This window comes from Hyla sarda, chromosome 8 (genome assembly GCF_029499605.1).
Source record: "Hyla sarda isolate aHylSar1 chromosome 8, aHylSar1.hap1, whole genome shotgun sequence".
NCBI classification, from domain to species: Eukaryota; Metazoa; Chordata; class Amphibia; order Anura; family Hylidae; genus Hyla; species Hyla sarda.
Window position 1 is genome coordinate 53,849,910 of NC_079196.1, and position 25,428 is coordinate 53,875,337.

Sequence of the window (25,428 nt, forward strand, 5' to 3'; positions counted from 1 at the left end):
GGTACTCTACTGACCAGAGTTCGGAAGTAAGTTTTCGCGCTGCGGGGGTTGGGGGCCACGCCCCCTGGTGATGTCATGGCCACGCCCCCTCAATGCAAGTAAATGGGAGGGGGCGTGGCGGCCGCCACGCCCCCTCCCATAGACTTGCATTGAGGGGGCATGGCCATGATGTCACCAGGGGACGTGGCCCCGCAACCCCCACAGCGCGAAAACTTACTTCCTATTTTTACTTGCTATTTTTTGTCCACACATCAAAAAAAAGTGTCCAATCCCACCTAAAAGTTCTATTTCAGACACATATATTAAGCGTATAGGTCAACAGTGTAAGGTATTATATGGTGAACAATACACTAAAAGAGAATTGGTTTGAAAATTACTTGTGGACAAAGTTTGGCACATGTCAATTTTAGAGCCATGACCCTACAGGATAAATTTACTAAAAAGTGTGTACCTACCTACCTACCTACCAAATCTGTTCAAAACTATTACAATTGTTCCATAATTATGTGTAACACCAATATCAACGAGTAATATCGGCTGCACACTTGTCTCCATTTTTAATATCAGAAATTTTCGAACTGCTAATTTGTTCTCTTCTTTGTATTTGGTCTCTAAAATGTAATAATATATTATAGCTCCGTGGTGTATTACCAAACCATTTGGATCACTGGAAGCTGAATTAAGGAAAATTATATAATTTTTTTGTTGTAAAGGTAAGTTATTCCCGACTGTATCATTTACTGTACAGCAATCTACTTCATATTCAAATAGTGAGTAAAATGCACATAAATTAAGAAGATTTTAAGAACATATGGTGGTTCAAATGCTTTTATTTGGGTTTTTTTTTTTCCTTTTTAAATCAAACTTGAAAAATCGAGTCAGGATGAAGTACTCCTCGACCCGACCAATTTCATAGCATGTGTGTTCTAACCTGAGTCTCAACCCCATTGCAGATGTTTGTTGAATAGAAATGTTTTTGACGTCGTACCACATGGAGAGCAGCTATTCTCTGCCCAGGGAGCTCCCCTGATTGCCGACTGTCTTTAAAGGTGCAATTTAAAGTGACAATTAAATAGAAGAGAATTCTCTGTATGCAGCGATACAGTAGTGATATATATACAACTTAATACAAAGTGTAATACACAAAGAAATCCTACATTTATACCTATTCATACAACATACATTATTATATAGATAATCCAGGAGTCACTGCAAGGCTTTTTTTTCTCTAGGACAAAGATTAAATTTGATCCTAAATAAGGAAAAATCAGACTGCATCTGTGAAGGTGAACATTATCTGAGGTTTTTATAAATTGCAATATTTCAACAAAATTTTGGGCCACCGTTCTGCATTTGGAATGGAAACAGACCCCAATTCCATCTTCTACAGCACCTTTCAGTGTAGGAAGCCGAAACCCCTCGCCCCTTCTTTTCATTTCTTATATTGGCCAAATTGTTGGACTTAAGGATACCTATATTTTTTTCCAGGCTTGGAATTTTTCAATACATCTTGCCAAATTTTGGCAAAATGCTCATTGGACATGGAACACTCCCATGAAGATATTTCATTGTCCGATATATTATCTGTGAAATCATCTTCCTGGTAACTAATGACTTTTCCTTTTCAGCAGGTTTTCCATAAAGTGAAAATAAATTAAATATGAAAAATAAAAATCTATATCTACCTATTTTATCCTATAAGTGAATGTGATTATCCCCTTTTACCGTTATTTGCTTTTTATTTGGAAATATCTGAATAAAAACATTATAAAACACAACACACCACAAAACATGTATATTTATTATTATTATTTATTTTTATAGCGCTCTTGGTTCCAGGCCATTGTATATATTGTATTGGGTTAAATTCATAAACACAAACACCAACCAAACACAAACATAAATACAATAAACATGAAACAGAGTAAATGATAGACTTAAAGGGGTATTCTGGCTTTATACATCTTATCCCCTATCCAAAGGATAGGGGATAATATGTATGATCACAGGGGTCCCGCCGCTGGGGACCCCCCGCGATCTCGGTGCAGCCCCCGGCATTCTGTGCTGGGCGCTGCCTCCGAGACGGGGATGTGACATCATGCCACACCCCCTCCTTTCATATCTATGGGAGGGGGTGTGTCGGCCGTCACGCCCCCTCCCATAGACATGAATGGAGGGGGCATGTTGTGACATCACTAGGGGGCGTGGCTGTAACGTCACATCCCTGTCTCAGAGTCAGCAATAGGTGACAAGATGTATAAAGCCAGAATAACTCCTTTAAATAAAGAATAGAGGGTCCTGTCCACGAGGGCTGCTAATATACAAGGGTAAAAATCTACTCAACTAACAAAAGGAAAGCAGAGATATTCAACATTTTCACTTTTTCCTGCAACATGTTTTATGGCCTCAGAACCTTTAGCAACTTCTGATATATATTTATAAAGGGGTTTTCCAGGAAAACCTTATAGTTAACCCTACAGGAAGGCATAGGGTTAACTATTGGGTTTTTCCCTCACATTTCTCACTATACATGTTAGAAAAGTATTGTTCAAACCTGATGATTTTTCTGAGGTCAGACAGTTCTGAGAAATATTGGATCCATTTAGAGGCCCATATACATTAGAATAATGTCAGACGATGATGACCATTTGTATTAGATGCACAAGTGATATTCATACTGCCATTGTCAGACAGAAAAAGGATCAGGCGTATTGTTCACCTAATCCTTTTGTTCCTAAAGAGCGGAAAAGCCACAGCCAAAAGTTTCTGGCAGCGGCACATTACCCTCTTTCTGCTAAGAAAGGTATTTGTTAAAGGCTTGCTAAGCCTAAAGAATAGCACCAGTCTGGTCTGCAGCACACCAGCATTAGATCAGGACAAGATCAGCAAAAGTCTCCTGAATGAAAATACTCAATCTCCAACAAAATTATTGTTTTGTGTATTATCCGGTAAACAGCAGTAGATGTGGATCTTTTCTTATAATGCATAGATACCTACCATACTTGGTTTTTGTAATACTAAACATCATAAATTATAATAAGGCAAGATACACATCCTCCCAGCTGTGCTGCAGATGTCGTTCAACTAGCATAAAATAAATCATTGACACATCTACAGTCAAACAATCATTTCAACTCAATCTTAAAACACCTACAATCTATGTTAAAAAGAATTAAAAGAATTCTTTTCATTGCAACAAAAATCTTAAGGAACCTCATGCGTACTTGACACCTACACACTGCGGGGAAGTGGGGACTTCAATTGCGTTATCCACTATTTAACTTAAGCTGGTTATAGACAATTGTTATTGATCAATGGTAATTACATAACAAAAAACTATTTTCTAGGTATTTTCCTTGTTACTTATTAAATGATTCGATTATAGGATTGTTATTATTACAAAAAAATAAATAATGTGCACCAACGTACATTGTGCAGACTACTTGTGATCAGGGCTGTGGAGTGGGTAGATAAATGTTCCGACTCCGCAATTTTTTGTGCTTCCTACTCCGACTCCAGCTCCCTGACTCCTCTGTATTAATATGCAAATGTATTAAAGTTTAAGCTAACAATCTGAGTTTACATGTTTTTATAGCCTTAGCTGAATGACAGCAGTTTTTCCAATGGTTTACAGCTTCAGTCTTGAACTATTGACCCTACATTCCCTTCACTTATACAAGTGTCTCTAGTCCTGCAAAAAACATATTTACTTAATCCCTTATCAGTGAGAGGCTAGGTTACCCATGGGTTCCCTGTAACAGCAGAACACAACACTATGGAAAGTATAAGTATTGCCGCTCCTAATTGTGCGTTGCGTGCCATATAGTGAAGCACATGAAAAGCATGCTTCTTCACGGTCCCTTAACGTGTTCGTTTTGTGGTTACGTGAGGCACTGCATGCATTGGTCTTTATTCTTACAGTAGAGAAATCATTAATTATAACTTTTCGTGAATTTCGACATTTAAACTTGCTTTTTTTTTTTTATTCCAATCTAAATTTAGCAGGAGTCAGTGCATTGTTTGCCGACTCCGACTCCATGTACCCAAAATGTCACTCTACTCCGACTCCACAGCACTGCTTGCGATGTAGAGCATCTCACATAAGCACACCCTTCACATTTTTGTTAATACCACTAAGGGGTGTACTCACTTTTGTTGCCAAGGTTTATACATTAATGTAGGTGTTGTTATTTTGAGGGTACACAACATTAAACACTATTATACAGGTCGGGCACTCACTACTTTACATTGTAGCAGAGGGGCATTTCTTTTGTGTTGTCACATTACAAGATATAATAAGGTGAACTTCCTTATGGGAGATACTGTATATGCCTTTAGTGGAAAATTATAAAAAAATAAAATAAATACAACGGATGGGCTGGAGGCAAACTGATCTTTGAATTCATATGGCCAGCTTTATCGAGGTACAACGCAGAAAGGAAATGAAGAGGAGAGCACCACGTCATATGCTACTAACGCTGGAAGGATACATAAGCGGAGGTGGCTAGGAATCGGGTGAGATACTTGACACCTGCGGGGTGCATGCAATAAAGCTGTAGTAACAATGTAGTAAACACAAAGAATAGCATGCACTCACCGCGCCTATGGTGTCTATACGTCCGGGGATCCGGGGGAACGGGAGGACATCGGCCGATGTCCTCCCAGTGCCCCGGATCTCCGGACGTATTGACACCATAGGCGCGGTGAGTGCATGCTTGCTATTCTTCTTTGTGTTTACTGCTGTAGAGTATGCCTGTAATGGGTTCAGGTGAACAGGTGAAAACAAACAGCAATGTCTTGTAGTTAACTCTTAGCTAAGCAGGTGAATGGAGAAGAACGAAAGTGCGCTTCAAGAGTGAATACATAGGATCTCTAACCCGGTCATGGCATCCTAATCCGATCTTACTGTATATTTAACTGCACAAAAACACAAGAACACCCTTGAACACAAGAAGTGGTGAGTGCCTCTTGTTATACTTCATTAAAATATTGCTGGCTTTGTTTGTTTCATTAGAGATTAAGCACCAAGTGGTCACTGTTCTTGCCTGGTGGCATTGCCCGGGAGCTTTTATATGGGAATGCTAGTCAGAAAGGTGGGATCGGGTTGTGCTGACTTATCTCTCTTACATACGATTTTAAATATAAATAGACTTTTATTTATTTATTTATTTTATCAATAAGCATGCAATACATTTAGAAGAAAGCAAGAACACTTTTTACTACTAGATGTCTAAAATGCATCACCTAGGACACCTTTCCATTAATAATCTATGTACTCATAAATCAGGATTATTCTAATACATACAGAGGAGAAGCAAAACTATTCTATTTCTCATAGTATAAATAGGAGATAATCTTTTCTTTGAAGAATAGAAGATCAAGGTGTTGAACAATTTAAAACATTTCCCATAAACATTCCCATTACAACCAAGCGCTTCAAAACAATTACATATGTTAGGGGTGGGGGGCTGACAATAGCATCCAGAATACAGATTATGGATCATGTATAGAGGCTCTGTCTGACTACCTGGTAATTTAAACCCCCCTCCCTTCCTCCAGGTTAACATATGATGGACAGGGTGTGAGTAGGAGGATGCATTTTGTCATTGTAGGAGGAAAAGCATAAGCCGGATTACTACTAATGTGGAAGTAGACAATATAGGGTTCAGCAGGGAAGTTTATAACCCTTTAGTGGTTGTAGAGGCGGATTAGAAAGAAAACTGTAAAGTAACATTTTCTTGTGCGAGCGTGAACAAGGATGACAATTCATTGGAGATGATAATTTGAATACACATAATGTTTTTGTAGTTGACAGGACAGGCATTTCTTTAAAATGGCATGTTCTGGCAAAGGACATATACGGCCTCAATATGCTTCCAGCACTAATATGTGTCACTTAGAGTCCATATTATGAGTAAAATGGGTATTCCAATGTTTTCTATAAAATCATATGCTGCTGGGGTGTGGGGGGGGGATAGGAAAAAAGGCATACTTACCAAGCCCTCGTCCCCCCACAGCTCCTTAAAGTGGTTTCAGAAGGAGGACAGGAGAGAAGGGGAAGCACTTATAAGAAGAGGTAGTGAGGGCGTCAATGGGAAGGGAGGGGGTAGGAAGGGTCAAAACTGATAGTTGGGCAGATGAGTGGGTGGGAAAGGGGACAGTACTATTGCACTGTGGTTTGTCATTGGTGGAGGAGTACTGATTTTTGCACCATGGGGTTTGTTTGTTTGTCGCTTGTGGAAAAGAATTTACTGCTTTCCTGCAGTGTGGGTCTGTTGCTGGTGGAGAAGTACTTATTGCTGCACTGTGGTGATGGTTTGTCACCATGGTCTTGGTCTGTTGCTGGTGGAGAAGCATATATTGTCGCACTGTGACATTTGTTTGACACTGGTAGATTGGTATGTTGTGGCCTAATCTGCTACTGGGACATATTATGTGCACTGCATGTATGTATTTGGTTGGAGCTGTTTGGAGTAATATAGGTACCCTGAGAATGTGGGAAACCCTCATCTAAACTAACTTAGATGGTTGCTCATGGTGGCGGACAAAATGCCTATGGCTTTAATATGCACAGCTTTACAGGACCCAGGCATACTCTGATCATAAGGGTGAAGAATATAATGATGTCAGCATAACATTCATGTATTCATTTTTATGATATATGGTTCACATGGTCCCAAGAGAGCTGCTACAATGGTATAAATGGTGACTAGGCTATGGTCTGATGACATTAACAGCTCCCTATAGTTTTGTTTTTAATTCTTTCACTAGGCATTTTGGTATAAATCCATCACAATTTATTGCTACATTGAATTGCACACTATTACTAGGCCAGTAACCCAGATAATGCACTATAATGTTTGTGTAACTGTCTTAATAAGGATTAATGTTACAACATTTCAGAATCAGATCTGTGCAAAGAACATTGAAGCCGATCACACTATTTTGCATGTGGAAAAAAGTAATAAATCTCATCCAGACAGTGCATTTCTTTCTACATGGAAACTGACCTAGAATATGGATTTTTACTTATGCACATATACTAAAAGTACCACTCAATATGAAATAAAAAAAACTTCTGAAAATACCTGCAAAAATTACACTGAACTATGACTGCACTAGAAATACCTACACAATAACGTGTTTTTGGACACAGCTTTCAGATATTTAGCAGCAGATACCACAAAGTTGTCACGATGCCGGCTGGCAGGAGGTGGATCCTCTGTGCCAGAGAGGGATTGGCGTGGACCGTGCTAGTGGATCGGTTCTAAGTCACTACTGGTTTTCACCAGAGTAGTGGTAGTGACCAGGTCGTATCCACTAGCAACGGCTCAACCTCTCTGACTGCTGAAGATAGGCGCGGTACAAGGGAGTAGACAGAAGCAAGGTCGGACGTAGCAGAAGGTCGGGGCAGGCAGCAAGGATCGTAGTCAGGGGCAACGGCAGGAGGTCTGGAACACAGGCTAGGAACACACAAGGAAACGCTTTCACTGGCACAATGGCAACAAGATCCGGCGAGGGAGTGCAGGGGAAGTGAGGTATAAATAGGGAGTGCACAGGTGAACACACTAATTAGAACCACTGCGCCAATCAGCGGCGCAGTGGCCCTTTAAATCGCAGAGACCCGGCGCGCGCGCGCCCTAGGGAGTGGGGCCGCGCGCGCCGGGACAGGACCGACGGAGAGCGAGTCAGGTACGGGAGCCGGGGTGCGCATCGCGAGCGGGCGCTACCCGCATCGCGAATCGCATCCCGGCTGGAGGTAGTATCGCAGCGCCCCGGGTCAGTGGATCTGACCGGAGCGCTGCAGTAGCGAGAGTGTAGCGAGCGCTCCGGGGAGGAGCGGGGACCCGGAGCGCTCGGCGTAACAAAAGTGGTGAAGATCATTACTACTGTCGATCCATGCAGTGGCGGTGAACATCCTTCATGCTCAACTTGATCCATGCATTGGTGGTGAACATGCTTTATAGTTCATGCTCAACTTGATCCATGCATTGGTGGCGAACATGCTTTATAGTTCATAAGGTTGAAAAAAGACCAAAAGACCAGAGTCCAGCAAGTTTCCCCTATAACCCTAATGAGTCCCCACTGAGTTAATCCAGAGGAAGCAAAAAAAACCTCATACTAGAGGTAAAAATTCCTTCCCAACTCCAAATATGGCATCAGAATAGATCCCAGGATCAACCTTCTGTCCCTATAGATCTAGTATACATAACCAGCAATTTTATTATTCTCCAAAAATACATCCAGATTCCCTTTTGAACTCCTTTACAGAGTTCATAATGACCACCAAATCCGGGAGAGAATTCCACTGTCTCACTGCTCTTACAGTAAAGAACCCCCGTATGTGCTGGTGTATAAACCTTCTTTCCTGTAGAGGATTCCCCCCTTGTTATAGATACAGTCCTGGGTATAAATAGATCATGGAGAGATCTCTGTACTGTCCCCTGATATATTTATACATAGTTATTAGGTCTCCCCTAAGCCTTCTTTTTTCTAAACTAAATAACCCTAATTATAATATCTTTCTGGGTACTGTAGTCCTCCCATTCCCTGTATTACCCTGATTGCCCATCTTTGAACCCTCTCCAGCTCCACTATATCTTTCTTGATCCATGTATCGGTGGTGAACGTTCTTTATACTCAACTTTGGCCATGCATTTGTGGTGAACATGCTTCATACTCAACTCAATCCATGCCCGCTACTGCCTTATTAGTTGATGCCCATTCTTCAGAGAACTGGGAACAGCTCTCATAGGCTGTTTCAGCATATCCCAAACATTGTCAATGAATTAACGATCCAGTGAGTTTGGGGGCCAAGGAAGTGTGAATAATTGATTGTCCTGTTCTTATCACTCCCTAGTAATTCAAGCCCGATGATAAAGAGCATTGTCCTGTTACAAGATGACACTATGGTTGGGGGGGGGGGGGGGGGGGAAATCTCCTGAAGATATTTGAAGTTGGTTAGCTAACAGGTCCCTATAGCAGCCACCATTCAAGGGTTTTGGTATGATGATCAATGTTCTTAGGACACGACAGAAAAATGCTCCAAGAAACATAGCACTACCATCACAAACCAGTTGGACCCCAACGTTGCACTCAAAGGATACAGCTACAGGCTGTTTATGTTGGATGCAGACCTGACCATCCCTTCAGTTAATCAAGAAATTAGACTACTCACTGCTCACCTTTTGCCATGGTTTTGTCTAGTGACATCTTTTTTTGGCTTTATTCAAGTATTATTTGTGATGATGCAGGCTCATTGGGGCGCTCTTATTACTCAACCCTAGTTGATGCAAGGTATGTGCATGATTATTGTGGAAATGTGTCTTACTTGCCCATTATTGTACTGCTGGGTCAGTTGGTCCACTGTGGTATGTTTTTTCTAAGATACCAGGTGTGCTACTTGACACTAGCCTGTTGGCTCAACCACATTTTGTCTGCTTCTGTGTTACCTTCTGTCAGATGCTCGTCTAATGTTCATCCAATCTTGGGGTACACTCTGTGGTTTGGGAAAAGCCAACAAGTATGACTTTCGGAAATTCTGGTACCACACCTCTGGGCCCCAACAATCTGCTTGCAGTCAAAGACACTCAAGTTTACCCATAACAGGAAAATGTTGCCTTCTGAGGAGAGGTCAACAAATTATCTGAGACTTAATCATGATGTGGCCACCATGTGATATTATGTCATTAGTCACAAAATGTCAGGCACCAACTGTTCCTAATGCAGTGATCATTCATTGGATATGTAATAAGATGTAGTTTTATCCTACATATATCGGTAATGCTTCCTGTCAGGGGTATATCTATTGAGGGTGCCAAATTGACTGTCACACCCAGGTACTCGACTCGTGTGTATACTATAATTGTGTCTTACTTCGATACATTGATGACTCTGGACGTAGCCACGGCAACCAGAAGTTTATCTATTGTTTACACTGCTGCATTTGAAGAACAGAAATAAGTTTTCTTAAATGTTCTTTTTAGGAAAAATTCCTTACGATCCTCCATGTTCTTTTTTTTCTTAATGTACATAAAAGATTCGTTTTATAGGATATCAAGATAAAAGTTCAGTTCTCACTGACATGTCTCAATACAAACATAGGCAAGAGATAAAGATACTTGTTCATTATGCACGTAAGGGTATGTAGGTCCATCAGTCCTCAATTTCTTTCTAACAACTAATGTAAAATATTATTGTCTCTATAAGGGGGGGGGGAATGAGCAGGCAACTCCATGACCTACAGTACTGCTCTTTTATCGAGAAACCTACAGATACATCCAATCCATCCTTAGAACCAGGAATCCACAATGAGTAAGTGAAATTGACTTGACGTTGTCTACCGGTGAATACTGATTTCCTGGCTTCCATTCACGGAGCATATAAATAACAAATCACTGACGTACCAAGGACAAGAGAGGGATGAGCCTTTCCTTTCAACATTTACCAAGAGGAAACCAGCCAATAGATAATGAAACTGCCTTGATTTCCATCCCCATGTCAGTAATTTAAAAGACTTCTGTGTAGGAGAAAGGTAGTTATTAGATGCAAGGGGAGTTGAAGAGAATACAAAGAAAGCGATCCTCCCTCCGTGGTCTGTGAACCGTTCTAAGAGAACACCCACTGAATATTATGAGGGAGACAAGTCCCAAAGTGCTATCACACCCCTTCTCATCTCCTGTATGACAACAGACCCCTTCATAACCAAAAAAGGGACAAATCAGAACTTTACTATTATACCCATGGAATGTAGAAATGGCATCGACAGAATATATCTAAATCTTCAAATCTTTATATGAATATACTAAGTGGCAAAATAAACGGTCATAGTGTTTTTCACCCTCAGATAATATGCAGAAGTTTTAACACTATAATAAAGGGTAACGCAAAGAATCTATAAAGAAAACGGTCGTTTTATTCACAACGTATGTGTGGTGGCCCAGCAGAGCTGTACCAGGTGCTACACAACATTTAGTCGGGTGGCTGAAGGAAATATTGTTTGCTGGACAGTAAAGTGTGTATTTCAGGTGCTGAAGGCCTAGGTCCTTGTGTTTTCTACATTGTATATGTATTTTCCCGTCATAAGATGTATACACTCCAGCTTTCAGAGGGTTAAGTTTTGCTAAAACTTGCCTCACATTGCATTTGCAAAAGGATTTTCTCTATACAGCAGAAAGCAGAATCTAGTCACAGCTAAGACTCCTAACCAATAGAGGCAAGAGTAGTCCCAACTTCACCCCCTAGCCTGGGAGAAAGTGTGGATCTTAAAGGGGTTATCCAACATAAGGGGACTTTAGTAATTAAGTGTCATACAATAATGGACATGCTTATAACGGATCTGTTATTGTATTGGTGGTAAATAACTGTGTACTGTGTCCCCCATCACACTACTGGCTTGTTTTTGGGGACTGGCTACTTCCTGTTTGTCACCTCCCTCAGGCTACAATCGCCAAGATCCTTCGTTTAAAGGTGGGAGGTGCCTTATTTCCCTCCCATTCAGAAATTAGACACAAACAATGAGATAGCGTTTCTGTTTGCTTTTTTATCGAAAAACTTTTTCAAACATGCCATTCTGCATTTACAAATCTGTTTAACTTTCTGGCACAAGTTGATTTAAAAAAAAGTTTTCCACCAGAGAACCCCTTTAAAATAGAATTTTGTTCCAGGACAGCCATTGTATGTTGAAATAATTGTACATTGAGACCATAACTCTATGGAAACCTGGTAATTGGTTATGAAGCCCCCAAAATGTCATTGAAAACAGAAAAAAAGTCAGTATTAAAGAAAAATTTGTGGATAACTAATACAGATAAAGCAAGTCCTTACATATAAAAGTAAGAATGATCTGCTGGGAGCTGTAAATCACTGTCTATGTAGAGGACAGGAGCTTCTTCAGGGTCTTGAACAGTACACACACTGTCCCAGAAAAGTAAAATAGAGCTGCCCTCACCTGGGGTCCAAAGGATCAGCTAACCCTGGAAAAAAATGTTTTAAATCAACTGGTGCCAGAAAGTTAAACAGATTTGAAAATTACTTCTATTAAAAAATCGTAATCCTTCCAGTATTTATTACCTCCTGAATACTACAGAGGAAATTCTTTTCTTTTTGGAACACAGTGCTCTCTGCTGACATCACGAGCACAGTGCTCTCTGCTGACATCTCTGTCCATTTTAAGAACTGTCCAGAGCAGCATATATTTGCTATGGGGATTTTCTCCTACTTTGGACAGTTCTTAAAATGGACAAAGATGTCAGCAGAGAGCACTGTGCTTGTAATTCAGCAGAGAGCTCTGTGTTCCAAAAAGAAAAGAATTTCCTCTGTAGTATTCAGCAGCTAATAAGTACTGGAAGGATTAAGATTTTTTAATAGAAGTAATTTACAAATCTGTTTAACTTTCTGGCAGCAGTTGATTTATAATAATTAAAAAAAAAACTGTTTTCCACCTGAGTACCCCTTTAAAGAGTAGTACAGAACATGTAATACCTCCCTGCACTGTAGGGAGGCACTAAAAGACAGACAGCCAGTGCATGCACTTCAGTAATACAGGTGCTTTACCAGTGAATGCCCATTCTGATTGGTCAGACCTTCCAGCCATTGATGTTGTATAGCTCCAGACTGTCTGTAGCATTGTATGTTGAGTCTGGTTTCATAAAAGACCATTGTATGTTGAGAATATTGTAACCTGAGGCCATTGAAAGTTGAAGGATTACTGTATAGGGTAAATGGCAAGAATTTAATGGTAAATCTAGTATCACCTCCTTATTTAGAGGACAGCTCTATGGTATCTCCCGTGCTCTCATAGACATTATTTGGAGCCCCAGTGGTCCGACCCCTCATGATCATAAATTTATTCTGCTGCTAGGGAATACGTTTAAAAGTACCCCATTAATATCCTCACAGTAGTTGATATTCCAGAGTTAGACTGGGTTCATATATATTAGCCCAGATTTTTCAAACTGTGTAAGAGAAAAAGTGGGTGATTTTCCCACAGTAACCAATCACAGCTCAGCTTTCACTTTACCAGAGCTCATTAGCTGAGCTGTGATTGGTTGCTGTGGGAAAATCACCCACTTTTTCTCTTACACAGTTTGATAAATCTGGGCTATTATCTTTAGCAAAAACTGAGTGGAACAGACACAGAAAAAACAACTAAAAACGATAATAGAAAGATTTGCACCTGTATTTTGGACCCATTCCTGGATATGGCTAAAAATATGGACCAAAATACTAAATTAAAAGGGGTACTCTGCTGCTCAGTGTTTGGAATAAACTGTTCTGAATGCTGGAGCTGGGATGTCATAGACCCGCCCCCTCATGACTTCACGCCCCACCCCCTCAATGCAAGTCTATGGGAGGGGGCGTGACAGCCATCACGCCCCCTCCCATAGACTTGCATTGAGGGGGTGGGACATGACACCATGAGTGGGCGTGGCTAAGACGTCACAAGCTCCCGGCTCCAGCGTTCGAAACAAAAGCTGAGCAGCATAGTACCCCTTTAAGACAAGTCAGAAGTTGCAATTGGCAGCTCAGTTTCCCTGCAGTAGCTCCTACAGCGGTAATGTAGGATCACATGGATGGGCTGGCTCTGCCAGAATAAGAATATATACACGACTGTCCCATTCATCTGAACAGAGATCAATGTGCTTGCCACCATAAAGGCCCTGTTCAGTTGCATAGTAAAAAGGTTAAGAGGTTTGCTGCAAATGAACATACCCTTTATTTGGATTGCATTACAATAGTCCATTATATAAACCAATATCGTATCACATTTAATATTATAGCAACCCAAATGCAAAAATAGGTTAACACATAAAAAAAAACTACTTCAAGTAAATGGCTTACAATGACAATTCACAGCACAATTATCGCCATTGTCACCAATATTACCCAACAGTATTAAAGCTTATAAAACAAAATGAGACTTTCTATTCATTATTCCCACTTCCGCCTAATACATTCACATCTGAATGCACCAGGTTACATAGAGCTCAGCAGCTTTTCAAGCCCTCCCACGCCATCCATTAGCGCTCCTCTGTGGAACACAGCCAGTGTAGTCTGCGCTCTTTTGTCATCACCACAACAGCCAATGATGCAGGGCATAACAATGAATGTTTCCTTTAAAACACACCACAATGGATATGTGGTATAGGCTCCAATCATTTCTAAATATAGTCAATATTATAGCACAGTTCAAAACTTAGTTGGATGCGTTTGTGAAGAACGTTGACCTTAGAGAGGCCAAGCTTTTCAGAGAACTACTTCAACTAAAGAGAACATTTTGCACTTGGCAAACCACTTCTATGCCATGTATAATAACCATATATATAATAACAGCTAAAGATGGCGGTACATTGTTAACTAGTAAAAGTATTCGTGTTTTAGGTCACCACTTTTTCTGTATTCACATAGTGGCCTTTAATGCGAACCTGTCATTTCAGGAAATGCACATGTATCGGAGGAGTAGCACTATTTCTGGCCATTATTTTACTTGCGTATGACATTTTCCTACCAAATTTCCTCTCTGCAGACTCCATCTCTTATTTTGAGTTGTCCCTTTGCTAGTGGGTAGAGCCCCCGTGATGTCTCTCATACACTGCGCACAAATAGAAGAGGAGGTCCTTCTCCCCTATAGCTCTATAGCACACCCTTAGAAGCAGCAGCATGAAAGTCATTATAGAGCAGCACTGAGCACTGTAAGATGTAAATAATGCACTTGAGTGAGAGCTAGTACTCACAGTAAACTCCTATACTATAGCTGCAGTCCCTGTTTGCTTCTGGCCTTTTACAGCCACTCTCCCTTCTCTCTCTCTCTCTCCCTCTCTCTCTCTCCCTTCTCTCTCTCTCTCTCTCTCTCGTTCTCTCCTTTTCCCCTTTCCAAAAACTACACCTCTTGGCAGAATTCAATCCTTCAGTGAGTTGCTAGTCTGTTTTCTAAGGACAAGATGGAATTAAGCTGTTTTCAGAGTAAATGATGAGATTGGGAGCAGCAGTGCTCTGCCCCAACACTTATGCTATCTATGAAGGACCGCCATTTGGTATAAGCGTGTTACTTTACCTGATATTGGACTGTATTTGGAGTGTATAGAGCCTCCAACATGCACGCTAAATCTCAGATGTCTACTAATTGCGTCTTTCTCAGTTTTAAAGAATTAAAGGGTTCGCATATTTTCCCCTCGAACAAGCAGGTCCTAGCTCTGGATACAGGATAAGAACCCAATGGGCCTCCTTCAACAAAACTATCAGCACTGTCCACAGGAATCACATTCTAGCATTTTTTTTTAGAGCAATCTTACTGGCTGCTATGGAGAACCCTGACAAAGTTCTATCAATTAAAATCATGCATAGGCCATGGCTTTATAGAACGTGTGTAAGCTATGAGATAAGGTAAATAACATTCGAGATCTGTGATTCACCCTCTGTAGCATGATGGGAAGGAAATGTAACATAGCTTCAACCCTTATAAAGACATCTTAAGACATTAGTTTGGACCTACTGTATACACTGTACACAAAGTGAGCTTTCTAATAGAATGCTAGTATGGTTTGTGTAGCTGAACCCAATAGCAACAAATATTTTTCAAACAAGTTCAACAGTTGTATATTTAGTATCAAATATATGTATCCCAAAAAAGTAACACAGGTCCGTGGATTGACAATAAAAGATTTACCTCTATAAAGTCCAAAAAAGCCCTCGTAGCGCATTACTTTCTTAGCGCAGTCAAAACTGTTTTTATACATCAGCTCTTCAACAAAGGAGGATCGTTGGTTCTGCATCCGAGTCTTCACCAAGTCAATTGGGTAAACAGCTGTCGCTCCCACCGCTGGTACATGATTAAAAATAAAAACTAAATTCAATGGTGATATCTATATATAGCAACTCCTTTATATTATCAAATGAAGAGTCCAGATGATGATGTGAAGGGTACAGGTAAATGAGAAATGTGGGGACTACAGTTCTTTACAACCTTGCAGTTCTGTAATATGGTACCCACAGCACCCTATACTGATAGTTTATTAACCTTTGGTTGGGACTTGAATCTGTAATATGGATGCAAACTTGTATTCATATTACATTCGTATAAGCCGCTAGGCCCTGTTCACATCAGGCTCTCATCCATAGGGCTCCATTTAGCTGACAGAGGTAAAATTTCTCCATACGGATCCATTCACCCAAATGTGAACTCTCTTAATGCATAAACAGTGAGACATGTTGTAGAAATGTAAATTTGACCCCCCTCCTAAGTAAGGTTTAAAGGGGTATTCCGGGCAAAAACATTTTATCCCCTATCCAAAGGATAGGGGATAAGATGTCTGATCGCGGGGGGCCCGCTGCTGAGACCCCCGCGACCTCCCTGCAGCACCCGCATTCTATGCGGGTGTTGAATCTCCAGTTTCAAAAACCTGGAGAAGTGACGTCACGCCACGCCCCCTCCATTCATGTCTATGGGAGGGGGCGTGACGGCCGTCACGCCCCCTCCCATAGACATGAATGGAGGGGGTGTGGCGTGATGTCATGTCCCCAGTCCCGGAAACCCGGAGGTCGCAGGGGGTTTCAGCAGCAGGCCCCCCGCATTCAGACATCTTATCCCCTTATCCTTTGGATAGGGGATAAAATGTTTTTGCCCGGAATACCCCTTTAAGGCAACTCTAACAATGGATGGTCACTTTTCATAGAATGTTGGGAACCAAACAGTCACATTCAGCCCAACATTTAAATCATTTTATTTATGTGGCAAAAATTACTTTAAAAAGTTGCTATTTTTTGCACTGCTCCATGCAATAAGTGGCATACAAACCACTGGACAAAAAGGTACATTGCCATTTTTTTTGTGCAAATTTCTCATAAATCCAATGACAACTTAATACATTTTGAGCAACTGAAACTGGCATATAGGAGAATTCTAGAGCTTAAAGGGGAACTCCGGTAGAATTTTTTTAAAATTTAACTGTTGCCAGAAAGTTAAATAGATTAGTAAATTACTTCTATTTAAAAATCTTAATCCTTTCAGTACTTAGCTGCTGTATGCTCCACAGGAAGTTCTTTTCTTTTTGAATTTATTTTCTGTCTGACCGCAGTGCTCTCTGCTGACACATCTGTCCATATCAGAACTGTCCAGAGCAGGAGAGGTTTGCTATAGGAATTTGCTGCTGCTCTGGACAGTTCCTGACACGGACAGAGGTGTCAGCAGAGAGCACTGTGGTCAGACAGAAAATAAATTCAAAAAGTAAAGAACTTTCTGTAGAACATACCTTAACTGATAAGTACTGGAAGGATTAAGATGTTTAAATAGAAGTAATGTAAAAATCTGTTTAACTTTCTGCCATCAGTTGATTTAAAAAGAAAAATGTTTTCCACCGGAGTACCCCTTTAAAAAAGGTGTGAAAAAGTTTCCATTCCCTCTCCCACACCCCTCTCTTACCAACTCTCTACATTAAACATCCAGAGCAGGAAGGGAGGAAGCGTGCATGCTGCAGCTCACTCCAGTCTCTAAAACTCTTGAGCTTAGAAAGAAAACATAACTTTATAACTCTCAAACAGCCATCAGTTAAGAGAGAGCAATAATTGGTCTGCAGCTCTAAGCATGATATAGAGCTGACAGAGGCCCTGTAATATAAAATACTGGTGGTTTGATATCTATGATGCCTTTAGGCATATTAAGAAAGTACCGTATTATACATTACCTAAAATAGTACAGGTATAGTTATGGATAATCTCCGGTGAAAGGTTAGGAGGCAATGCCACACAGGACTGCAACCATTTTCATATTATATCATAACTTCAAGAAGCATCACTTTAACTTTGTCATAGATCGTAAAACTTTTCATTCCACTGCTCATGTATTAAATACAGTTCTGAGAATGTGGATGATATATTTTACTTCTTATTTTCCTTTTAATGCCATTTTTAATACACATTTAATTAAATTATTTTGCTTCCCTTTTAATTTTGTGAATTCTCTATGTTCCTGCCTTCTTTCATCTGCGGATCTCATTTGCCTGTACTAGGGCCACTGCACATAATTAACGTGAGCGACGAGTACTGTATCCGGAAGTACCGTGTTATTATGGAAGTCCTACTCTCAAGACTGTCTGGAGCCAGAGGTGGCATTGCCGTACTGGCGGGGCCTTGTGATCATGGCCAAAAAAAAAAAAGGCTTCCAGTTTGTGCTCTATTGAACAATGCAATGCACCTTCGCTGATCTGTGCCGCTTTGCAGAGATTATATTACATTAACCCAAGCATGCAGACATATCACTCACCTCCAGCAATTGAGCCCAATGTGAATCTGTAGGCAGACTCAGCAACCTGGAGCCAGATGGGCCTACCCACGTCACTGTATGATTGCTATAGGAGAGAATATGGAAGAGTTTATGGGAAAATGTAAAAAATAATAATAATAATCTAACATTTTGAGGTGCAGAAAATCAAATGAACAATGGATTCTATTACAATTTTGGCATAATATGTAAAGAGGACCTATTACACAACGCTAAGCCTGTTGCCTGATAACTTAATATGTGGTGATAAAAAAAAAGTAGAAAAAGAAACAGTACAAAAAGATATAAGTAAAATGTTCTATATTGTTTTTAGGTAGCAATGATACATTGTACTCCAACACATGACCCCAACAGCCAATCACTGACCATAGTGGTGATGTCAGTGCAGATGGAACGTCACTACCGTGGTGATCGGCTATTTCAGGCACATACTGAACAGTAAAAGTTAAAAGAACATTTTCCTGCGGTACTGATGAAAGCCTTAGAAGTGTGACACCCACATCACTTCACTTTTAGAAATTTGAATAGAAGGCTGATGCTTTAGTATCCACAATATGTAGAGTTTAAGAACAAGTTAACACATTTGGTGGTACAGCCAACAAGTAAGTATTCTCCAAGAAAAGTTTTTATTTTTTATTTTTTTTAAATACTTCTAGAATTACATAAAATAAAATCACATAAGCAGTCAAAATATCTAACAGCACAGCCTCAGTCCACAGCAACATACCCTTCGCTAGCCCGACCTGAGTTTCGTCCTGATAGCTTCATCCTGGGGCATTCTTATCATGGCAAAACTCAGGGTCAAGCATGCAAAAAGTGTGCCGCAACTTAAAGGGTACTTCCCAAGAAAACATTTAAAAAAAAATTTTTAAATCAACTCGTGGCAGAAAGTTAAATAGATTTGTAAATAACTTCTATTTAAAAATCTTTATCCTTCAAGTATTTATCAGCTGCTATATGCTCCACAGGAAGTTCTTTACTTTTTGAATTTCCTTTCTGTCTGACCACAGTGCTCTCTGCTGACACCTCTGTCCATTTTAGGAACTGTCTGGAGCAGGGTAGGTTTACTATGAGGATTTGCTCCAACTCAGGACAGTTCCTAAAAAGGACAGAAGTGTCAGCAGAGAGCACTTGTGGTAAGACAGAAAGGAAATTAAAAAAGAAAAGAAATTCCTCTGTAGTATACAGCAGCTGATAAGTACTGTAAGGATTACGATTTTTAAATAGAATTAATTTACAAATCTATTTAACTTTCTGGCACCAGTTAATAAAAAAAATGTTTCTAGTGAAGTACGGCTTTAATACTTAAAAGGAGAGGAATAGTCCAAAGAATATATTTCAGCACACCCTTTGCACGCTCAAACCTGGGTTTCACCCTGACGCCTTCATCCTCACTGGGCAGTCACACATCAGAGCTAAACCACGGGGTCGGGTTAGCACAAGGTGTGCAACACCTTAACCTGTGGCTCTGATTTTATGTATTATGACTTATGTGCTAACTGTATCATGTGACCCTGTGTGGATGTGGTGTGGGTGAGATGGTGCTTTGGTGTCCACAGTAGGGGATTCATGATCTGGACTGGGATACCAGGATGATGACCATGGAGGGTGAAGATTTAATAAAGAGAATGTGTTGTTTAATTGTGTGTATTGTGGATAATGAAGTAACAGTGGTCCAGTAAATAAAAGGCCAGTGAAAGAATATACACCCATGAGAAAATAAATATAACTATGCCAATTATGTATCCATAATACAGCCATGTGTATAAGGCCTAAAGAGTGTTTTTCATAATTCTAACATTGATGGCCTATCCTTATTTGATTGTGAAGGTCTAACTCTCCGTAGTTCCATAGGCTACACTGCTCCAGAAATGACTCCAAGCACTTCCATCTATTACATGTTGATAACCTATCCTAGGGGAATCAAAAGAAAGGTTTCAAAAAAAACCTTTAAATGCTTTTACAAAGGAAATATATAAGAATGCAAAAAAAAAAACATGTTATTTCTCGACGTCTTTCACATTGAAGGCATTTGCTCCATGTTATTTGAACACAATCTGTAGTGATTCAGTAGTAGCGCCAATACAGAAAGAGGCAAGGAAGCAGCTTAGAATATCCTAAGAAGAAACCAATTAGGTATATGTAGTAATTGCAGCGTTTCAATTTAGGTCTATGTGTCAGATCTAAGATTACATCTCAGCACTACGATTGCTGTGCTAATAAAAACATGTCATTTAGAGACAGAATTAGATTTTATTGTAATAAAACATGCAAAGGCTCGTAGGGAAAAGAAGATTTTTATCCCAAAAAAGATCAAATGCATTGTATTTGTCACTTATGATTTTTGTGGGTGGCAAAAATGGAGAGATGTGAAAGATTCATATTGCTTTTCTTTTAGCATTAACTTATATATTTTTATATTTAATATTTTTAATTTAAGTTTAACTAAATCAGCAAATAAATTAGTCTTGTATACTACTCGCTAAATTCCAACATACTGGGGCACAATTTATTTCCACAAAAAGCTATTACGAATTTGGCAAATAGGCTTGCATTGAGGGGGCGGAATGTGGCGTCACAAGGGGGCATGTTACGCCGAGCGCTCCGGGTCCCCGCTCCTCCCCGGAGCGCTCGCTACACTCTCGCTACTGCAGCGCTCCGGTCAGACCCACTGACCCGGTGCGCTGCGATACCGCCTCCAGCCGGGATGCGATTCGCGATGCGGGTGGCGCCCGCTCGCGATGCGCACCCCGGCTCCCGTACCTGACTCGCTCTCCGTCGGTCCTGTCCCGGCGCGCGCGGCCCCGCTCCCTAGGGCGCGCGCGCGCCGGGTCTCTGCGATTTAAAGGGCCACTGCGCCGCTGATTGGCGCAAGTGGTTCTAATTAGTGTGTTCACCTGTGCACTCCCTATGTATACCTCACTTCCCCTGCACTCCCTCGCCGGATCTTGTTGCCATTGTGCCAGTGAAAGCGTTTCCTTGTGTGTTCCTAGCCTGTGTTCCAGACCTCCTGCCGTTGCCCCTGACTACGATCCTTGCTGCCTGCCCCGACCTTCTGCTACGTCCGACCTTGCTTCTGCCTACTCCCTTGTACCGCGCCTATCTTCAGCAGTCAGAGAGGTTGAGCCGTTGCTAGTGGATACGACCTGGTCACTTCCGCCGCAGCAAGACCATCCCGCTTTGCGGCGGGCTCTGGTGAAAACCAGTAGTGACTTAGAACCGGTCCACTAGCACGGTCCACGCCAATCCCTCTCTGGCACAGAGGATCCACCTCCTGCCAGCCGGCATCGTGACAGTAGATCCGGCCATGGATCCCGCTGAAGTCCCTCTGCCAGTTGTCGCCGACCTCACCACGGTGGTCGCCCAGCAGTCACAACAGATAGCGCAACAAGGCCACCAGCTGTCTCAACTGACCGTGATGCTACAGCAGCTACTACCACAGCTTCAGCAATCATCTCCTCCGCCAGCTCCTGCACCTCCTCCGCAGCGAGTGGCCGCTTCAGGCCTACGACTATCCTTGCCGGATAAATTTGATGGGGACTCTAAATTTTGCCGTGGCTTTCTTTCTCAATGTTCCCTGCACTTGGAGATGATGTCGGACCAGTTTCCTACTGAAAGGTCTAAGGTGGCTTTCGTAGTCAGCCTTCTGTCTGGAAAAGCTCTGTCATGGGCCACACCGCTCTGGGACCGCAATGACCCCGTCACTGCCTCTGTACACTCCTTCTTCTCGGAAATTCGAAGTGTCTTTGAGGAACCTGCCCGAGCCTCTTCTGCTGAGACTGCCCTGTTGAACCTGGTCCAGGGTAATTCTTCCGTTGGCGAGTACGCCGTACAATTCCGTACTCTTGCTTCTGAACTATCCTGGAATAATGAGGCCCTCTGCGCGACCTTTAAAAAAGGCCTATCCAGCAACATTAAAGATGTTCTGGCCGCACGAGAAATCCCTGCTAACTTACATGAACTCATTCATCTAGCCACTCGCATTGACATGCGTTTTTCCGAAAGGCGTCAGGAGCTCCGCCAGGATATGGACTTTGTTCGCACGAGGCGTTTTTTCTCCCCGGCTCCTCTCTCCTCTGGTCCCCTGCAATCCGTTCCTGTGCCTCCCGCCGTGGAGGCTATGCAGGTCGACCGGTCTCGCCTGACACCTCAAGAGAGGACACGACGCCGCATGGAGAATCTCTGCCTGTACTGTGCCGGTACCGAACACTTCCTGAAGGATTGTCCTATCCGTCCTCCCCGCCTGGAAAGACGTACGCTGACTCCGCACAAAGGTGAGACAGTCCTTGATGTCAACTCTGCTTCTCCACGTCTTACTGTGCCTGTGCGGATATCTGCATCTACCTTCTCCTTCTCTACTATGGCCTTCTTGGATTCCGGATCTGCAGGAAATTTTATTTTGGCCTCTCTCATCAACAGGTTCAACATCCCGGTGACCAGTCTCGCCAGACCCCTCTACATCAATTGTGTTAAAAATGAAAGATTGGACTGTACCATACGTTTCCGCACGGAGCCCCTCCTAATGTGCATCGGACCTCATCACGAGAAAATTGAGTTTTTGGTCCTCCCCAATTGCACTTCCGAAATTCTCCTCGGACTACCCTGGCTTCAACACCATTCCCCAACCCTGGATTGGTCCACTGGGGAGATCAAGAGTTGGGGTTCCTCTTGTTTCAAGGACTGCCTTAAACCGGTCCCCAGTTCTCCTTGCCGTGACCCTGTGGTTTCCCCTGTAACCGGTCTCTCTAAGGCCTATATGGACTTTGCGGATGTTTTTTGCAAAAAACAAGCTGAGACTCTACCTCCTCACAGGCCTTATGACTGTCCTATTGACCTCCTCCCGGGCACTACTCCACCCCGGGGCAGAATTTATCCTCTCTCTGCCCCAGAGACTCTTGCTATGTCTGAGTACATCCAGGAAAATTTAAAAAAGGGCTTTATCCGCAAATCCTCCTCTCCTGCCGGAGCCGGATTTTTCTTTGTGTCCAAAAAAGATGGCTCCCTACGTCCTTGCATTGACTACCGCGGTCTTAATAAAATCACGGTAAAGAACCGCTACCCCCTACCTCTCATCTCTGAACTCTTTGATCGCCTCCAAGGTGCCCACATCTTTACCAAACTGGACTTAAGAGGTGCTTATAATCTCATCCGCATCAGAGAGGGGGATGAATGGAAAACGGCATTTAACACTAGAGATGGACACTTTGAGTATCTGGTCATGCCCTTTGGCCTGTGCAACGCCCCTGCCGTCTTCCAAGACTTTGTTAATGAAATTTTTCGTGATCTCTTATATTCCTGTGTGGTTGTGTATCTGGACGATATCCTGATTTTTTCTGCCAACCTAGAAGAACACCGCCAGCATGTCCGCATGGTTCTTCAGAGACTTCGTGACAATCAACTTTATGCCAAAATGGAGAAATGTCTGTTTGAATGTCAATCTCTTCCTTTCCTAGGATACTTGGTCTCTGGCCAGGGACTACAAATGGATCCAGACAAACTCTCTGCCGTCTTAGATTGGCCACGCCCCTCCGGACTCCGTGCTATCCAACGTTATTTGGGGTTCGCCAATTATTACAGACAATTTATTCCACATTTTTCTACCATTGTGGCTCCTATCGTGGCTTTAACCAAAAAGAATGACAATCCTAAGTCATGGCCTCCTCAAGCGGAAGACGCCTTTAAACAGCTCAAGTCTGCCTTTTCTTCGGCTCCCGTGCTCTCCAGACCTGACCCATCTAAACCCTTCCTATTGGAGGTTGATGCCTCCTCAGTAGGAGCTGGAGCGGTCCTTCTACAAAAAAATTCTTCCGGGCATGCTGTTACTTGTGGTTTTTTTTCTAGGACCTTCTCTCCGGCAGAGAGGAACTACTCCATCGGGGATCGAGAGCTACTAGCCATTAAATTAGCACTTGAGGAATGGAGGCATCTGCTGGAGGGATCAAGATTTCCAGTTATTATTTACACCGATCACAAGAACCTCTCCTATCTCCAGTCTGCCCAACGGCTGAATCCTCGCCAGGCCAGGTGGTCTCTGTTCTTTGCCCGATTTAATTTTGAAATTCACTTTCGGCCTGCCGATAAGAACATTAGGGCCGATGCTCTCTCTCGTTCCTCGGATGCCTCGGAAGTAGAGCTCTCTCCGCAACACATCATTCCTCCTGACTACCTGATCTCCACTTCTCCAGCCTCCATCAGGCAAACTCCTCCAGGGAAGACCTTCGTCTCTCCACGCCAACGCCTCGGAATCCTTAAATGGGGTCACTCCTCCCATCTCGCAGGTCATGCGGGCATCAAGAAATCCGTGCAACTCATCTCTCGTTTCTATTGGTGGCCGACTCTGGAGACGGATGTTGTGGATTTTGTGCGAGCCTGCACTGTCTGTGCCCGGGATAAGACTCCTCGCCAGAAGCCCGCTGGTCTTCTTCATCCTCTGCCTGTCCCCGAACAGCCTTGGTCTTTGATTGGTATGGACTTTATTACAGACTTACCCCCATCCCGTGGCAACACTGTTGTTTGGGTGGTCGTTGATCGATTCTCCAAGATGGCACATTTCATCCCTCTTCCTGGTCTTCCTTCAGCGCCTCAGTTGGCAAAACAATTTTTTGTACACATTTTTCGTCTTCACGGGTTGCCCACGCAGATCGTCTCGGACAGAGGCGTCCAATTCGTGTCAAAATTCTGGAGGGCTCCCTGTAAACAACTCAAGATTAAATTAAACTTTTCTTCTGCCTATCATCCTCAATCCAATGGGCAAGTAGAAAGAATTAACCAGGTCCTGGGTGATTATTTACGGCATTTTGTTTCCTCCCGCCAGGATGACTGGGCAGATCTTCTACCATGGGCCGAATTCTCGTATAACTTCAGAGTCTCTGAATCTTCCTCCAAATCCCCATTTTTCGTGGTGTACGGCCGTCACCCTCTTCCCCCCCTCCCTACTCCCTTGCCCTCTGGTTTGCCCGCTGTGGATGAAATATCTCGTGATCTTTCCACCATATGGAAAGAGACCCAAAATTCTCTCTTACAGGCTTCATCACGCATGAAGAAGTTTGCTGATAAGAAAAGAAGAGCTCCCCCCATTTTTTCTCCTGGAGACAAGGTATGGCTCTCCGCTAAATATGTCCGCTTCCGTGTCCCTAGCTACAAATTGGGAC

General features: G+C 42.3%; 1 protein-coding gene across 1 annotated transcript in view; it reads right to left on the bottom strand.

Annotated features, from left to right (window-relative positions):
- Positions 1-25,428, bottom strand: part of SLC25A12 (solute carrier family 25 member 12) — a 148,003-nt gene that overhangs the window by 45,795 nt on the left and 76,780 nt on the right. The window contains exons 10-11 of the mRNA XM_056533973.1: positions 18,260-18,344; positions 15,668-15,820 (exon numbers count right to left, since the gene is read on the bottom strand). Of these exons, the coding sequence (XP_056389948.1) occupies positions 15,668-15,820; positions 18,260-18,344 (238 nt within the window). The remainder of the gene's footprint in view (positions 1-15,667; positions 15,821-18,259; positions 18,345-25,428) is intronic.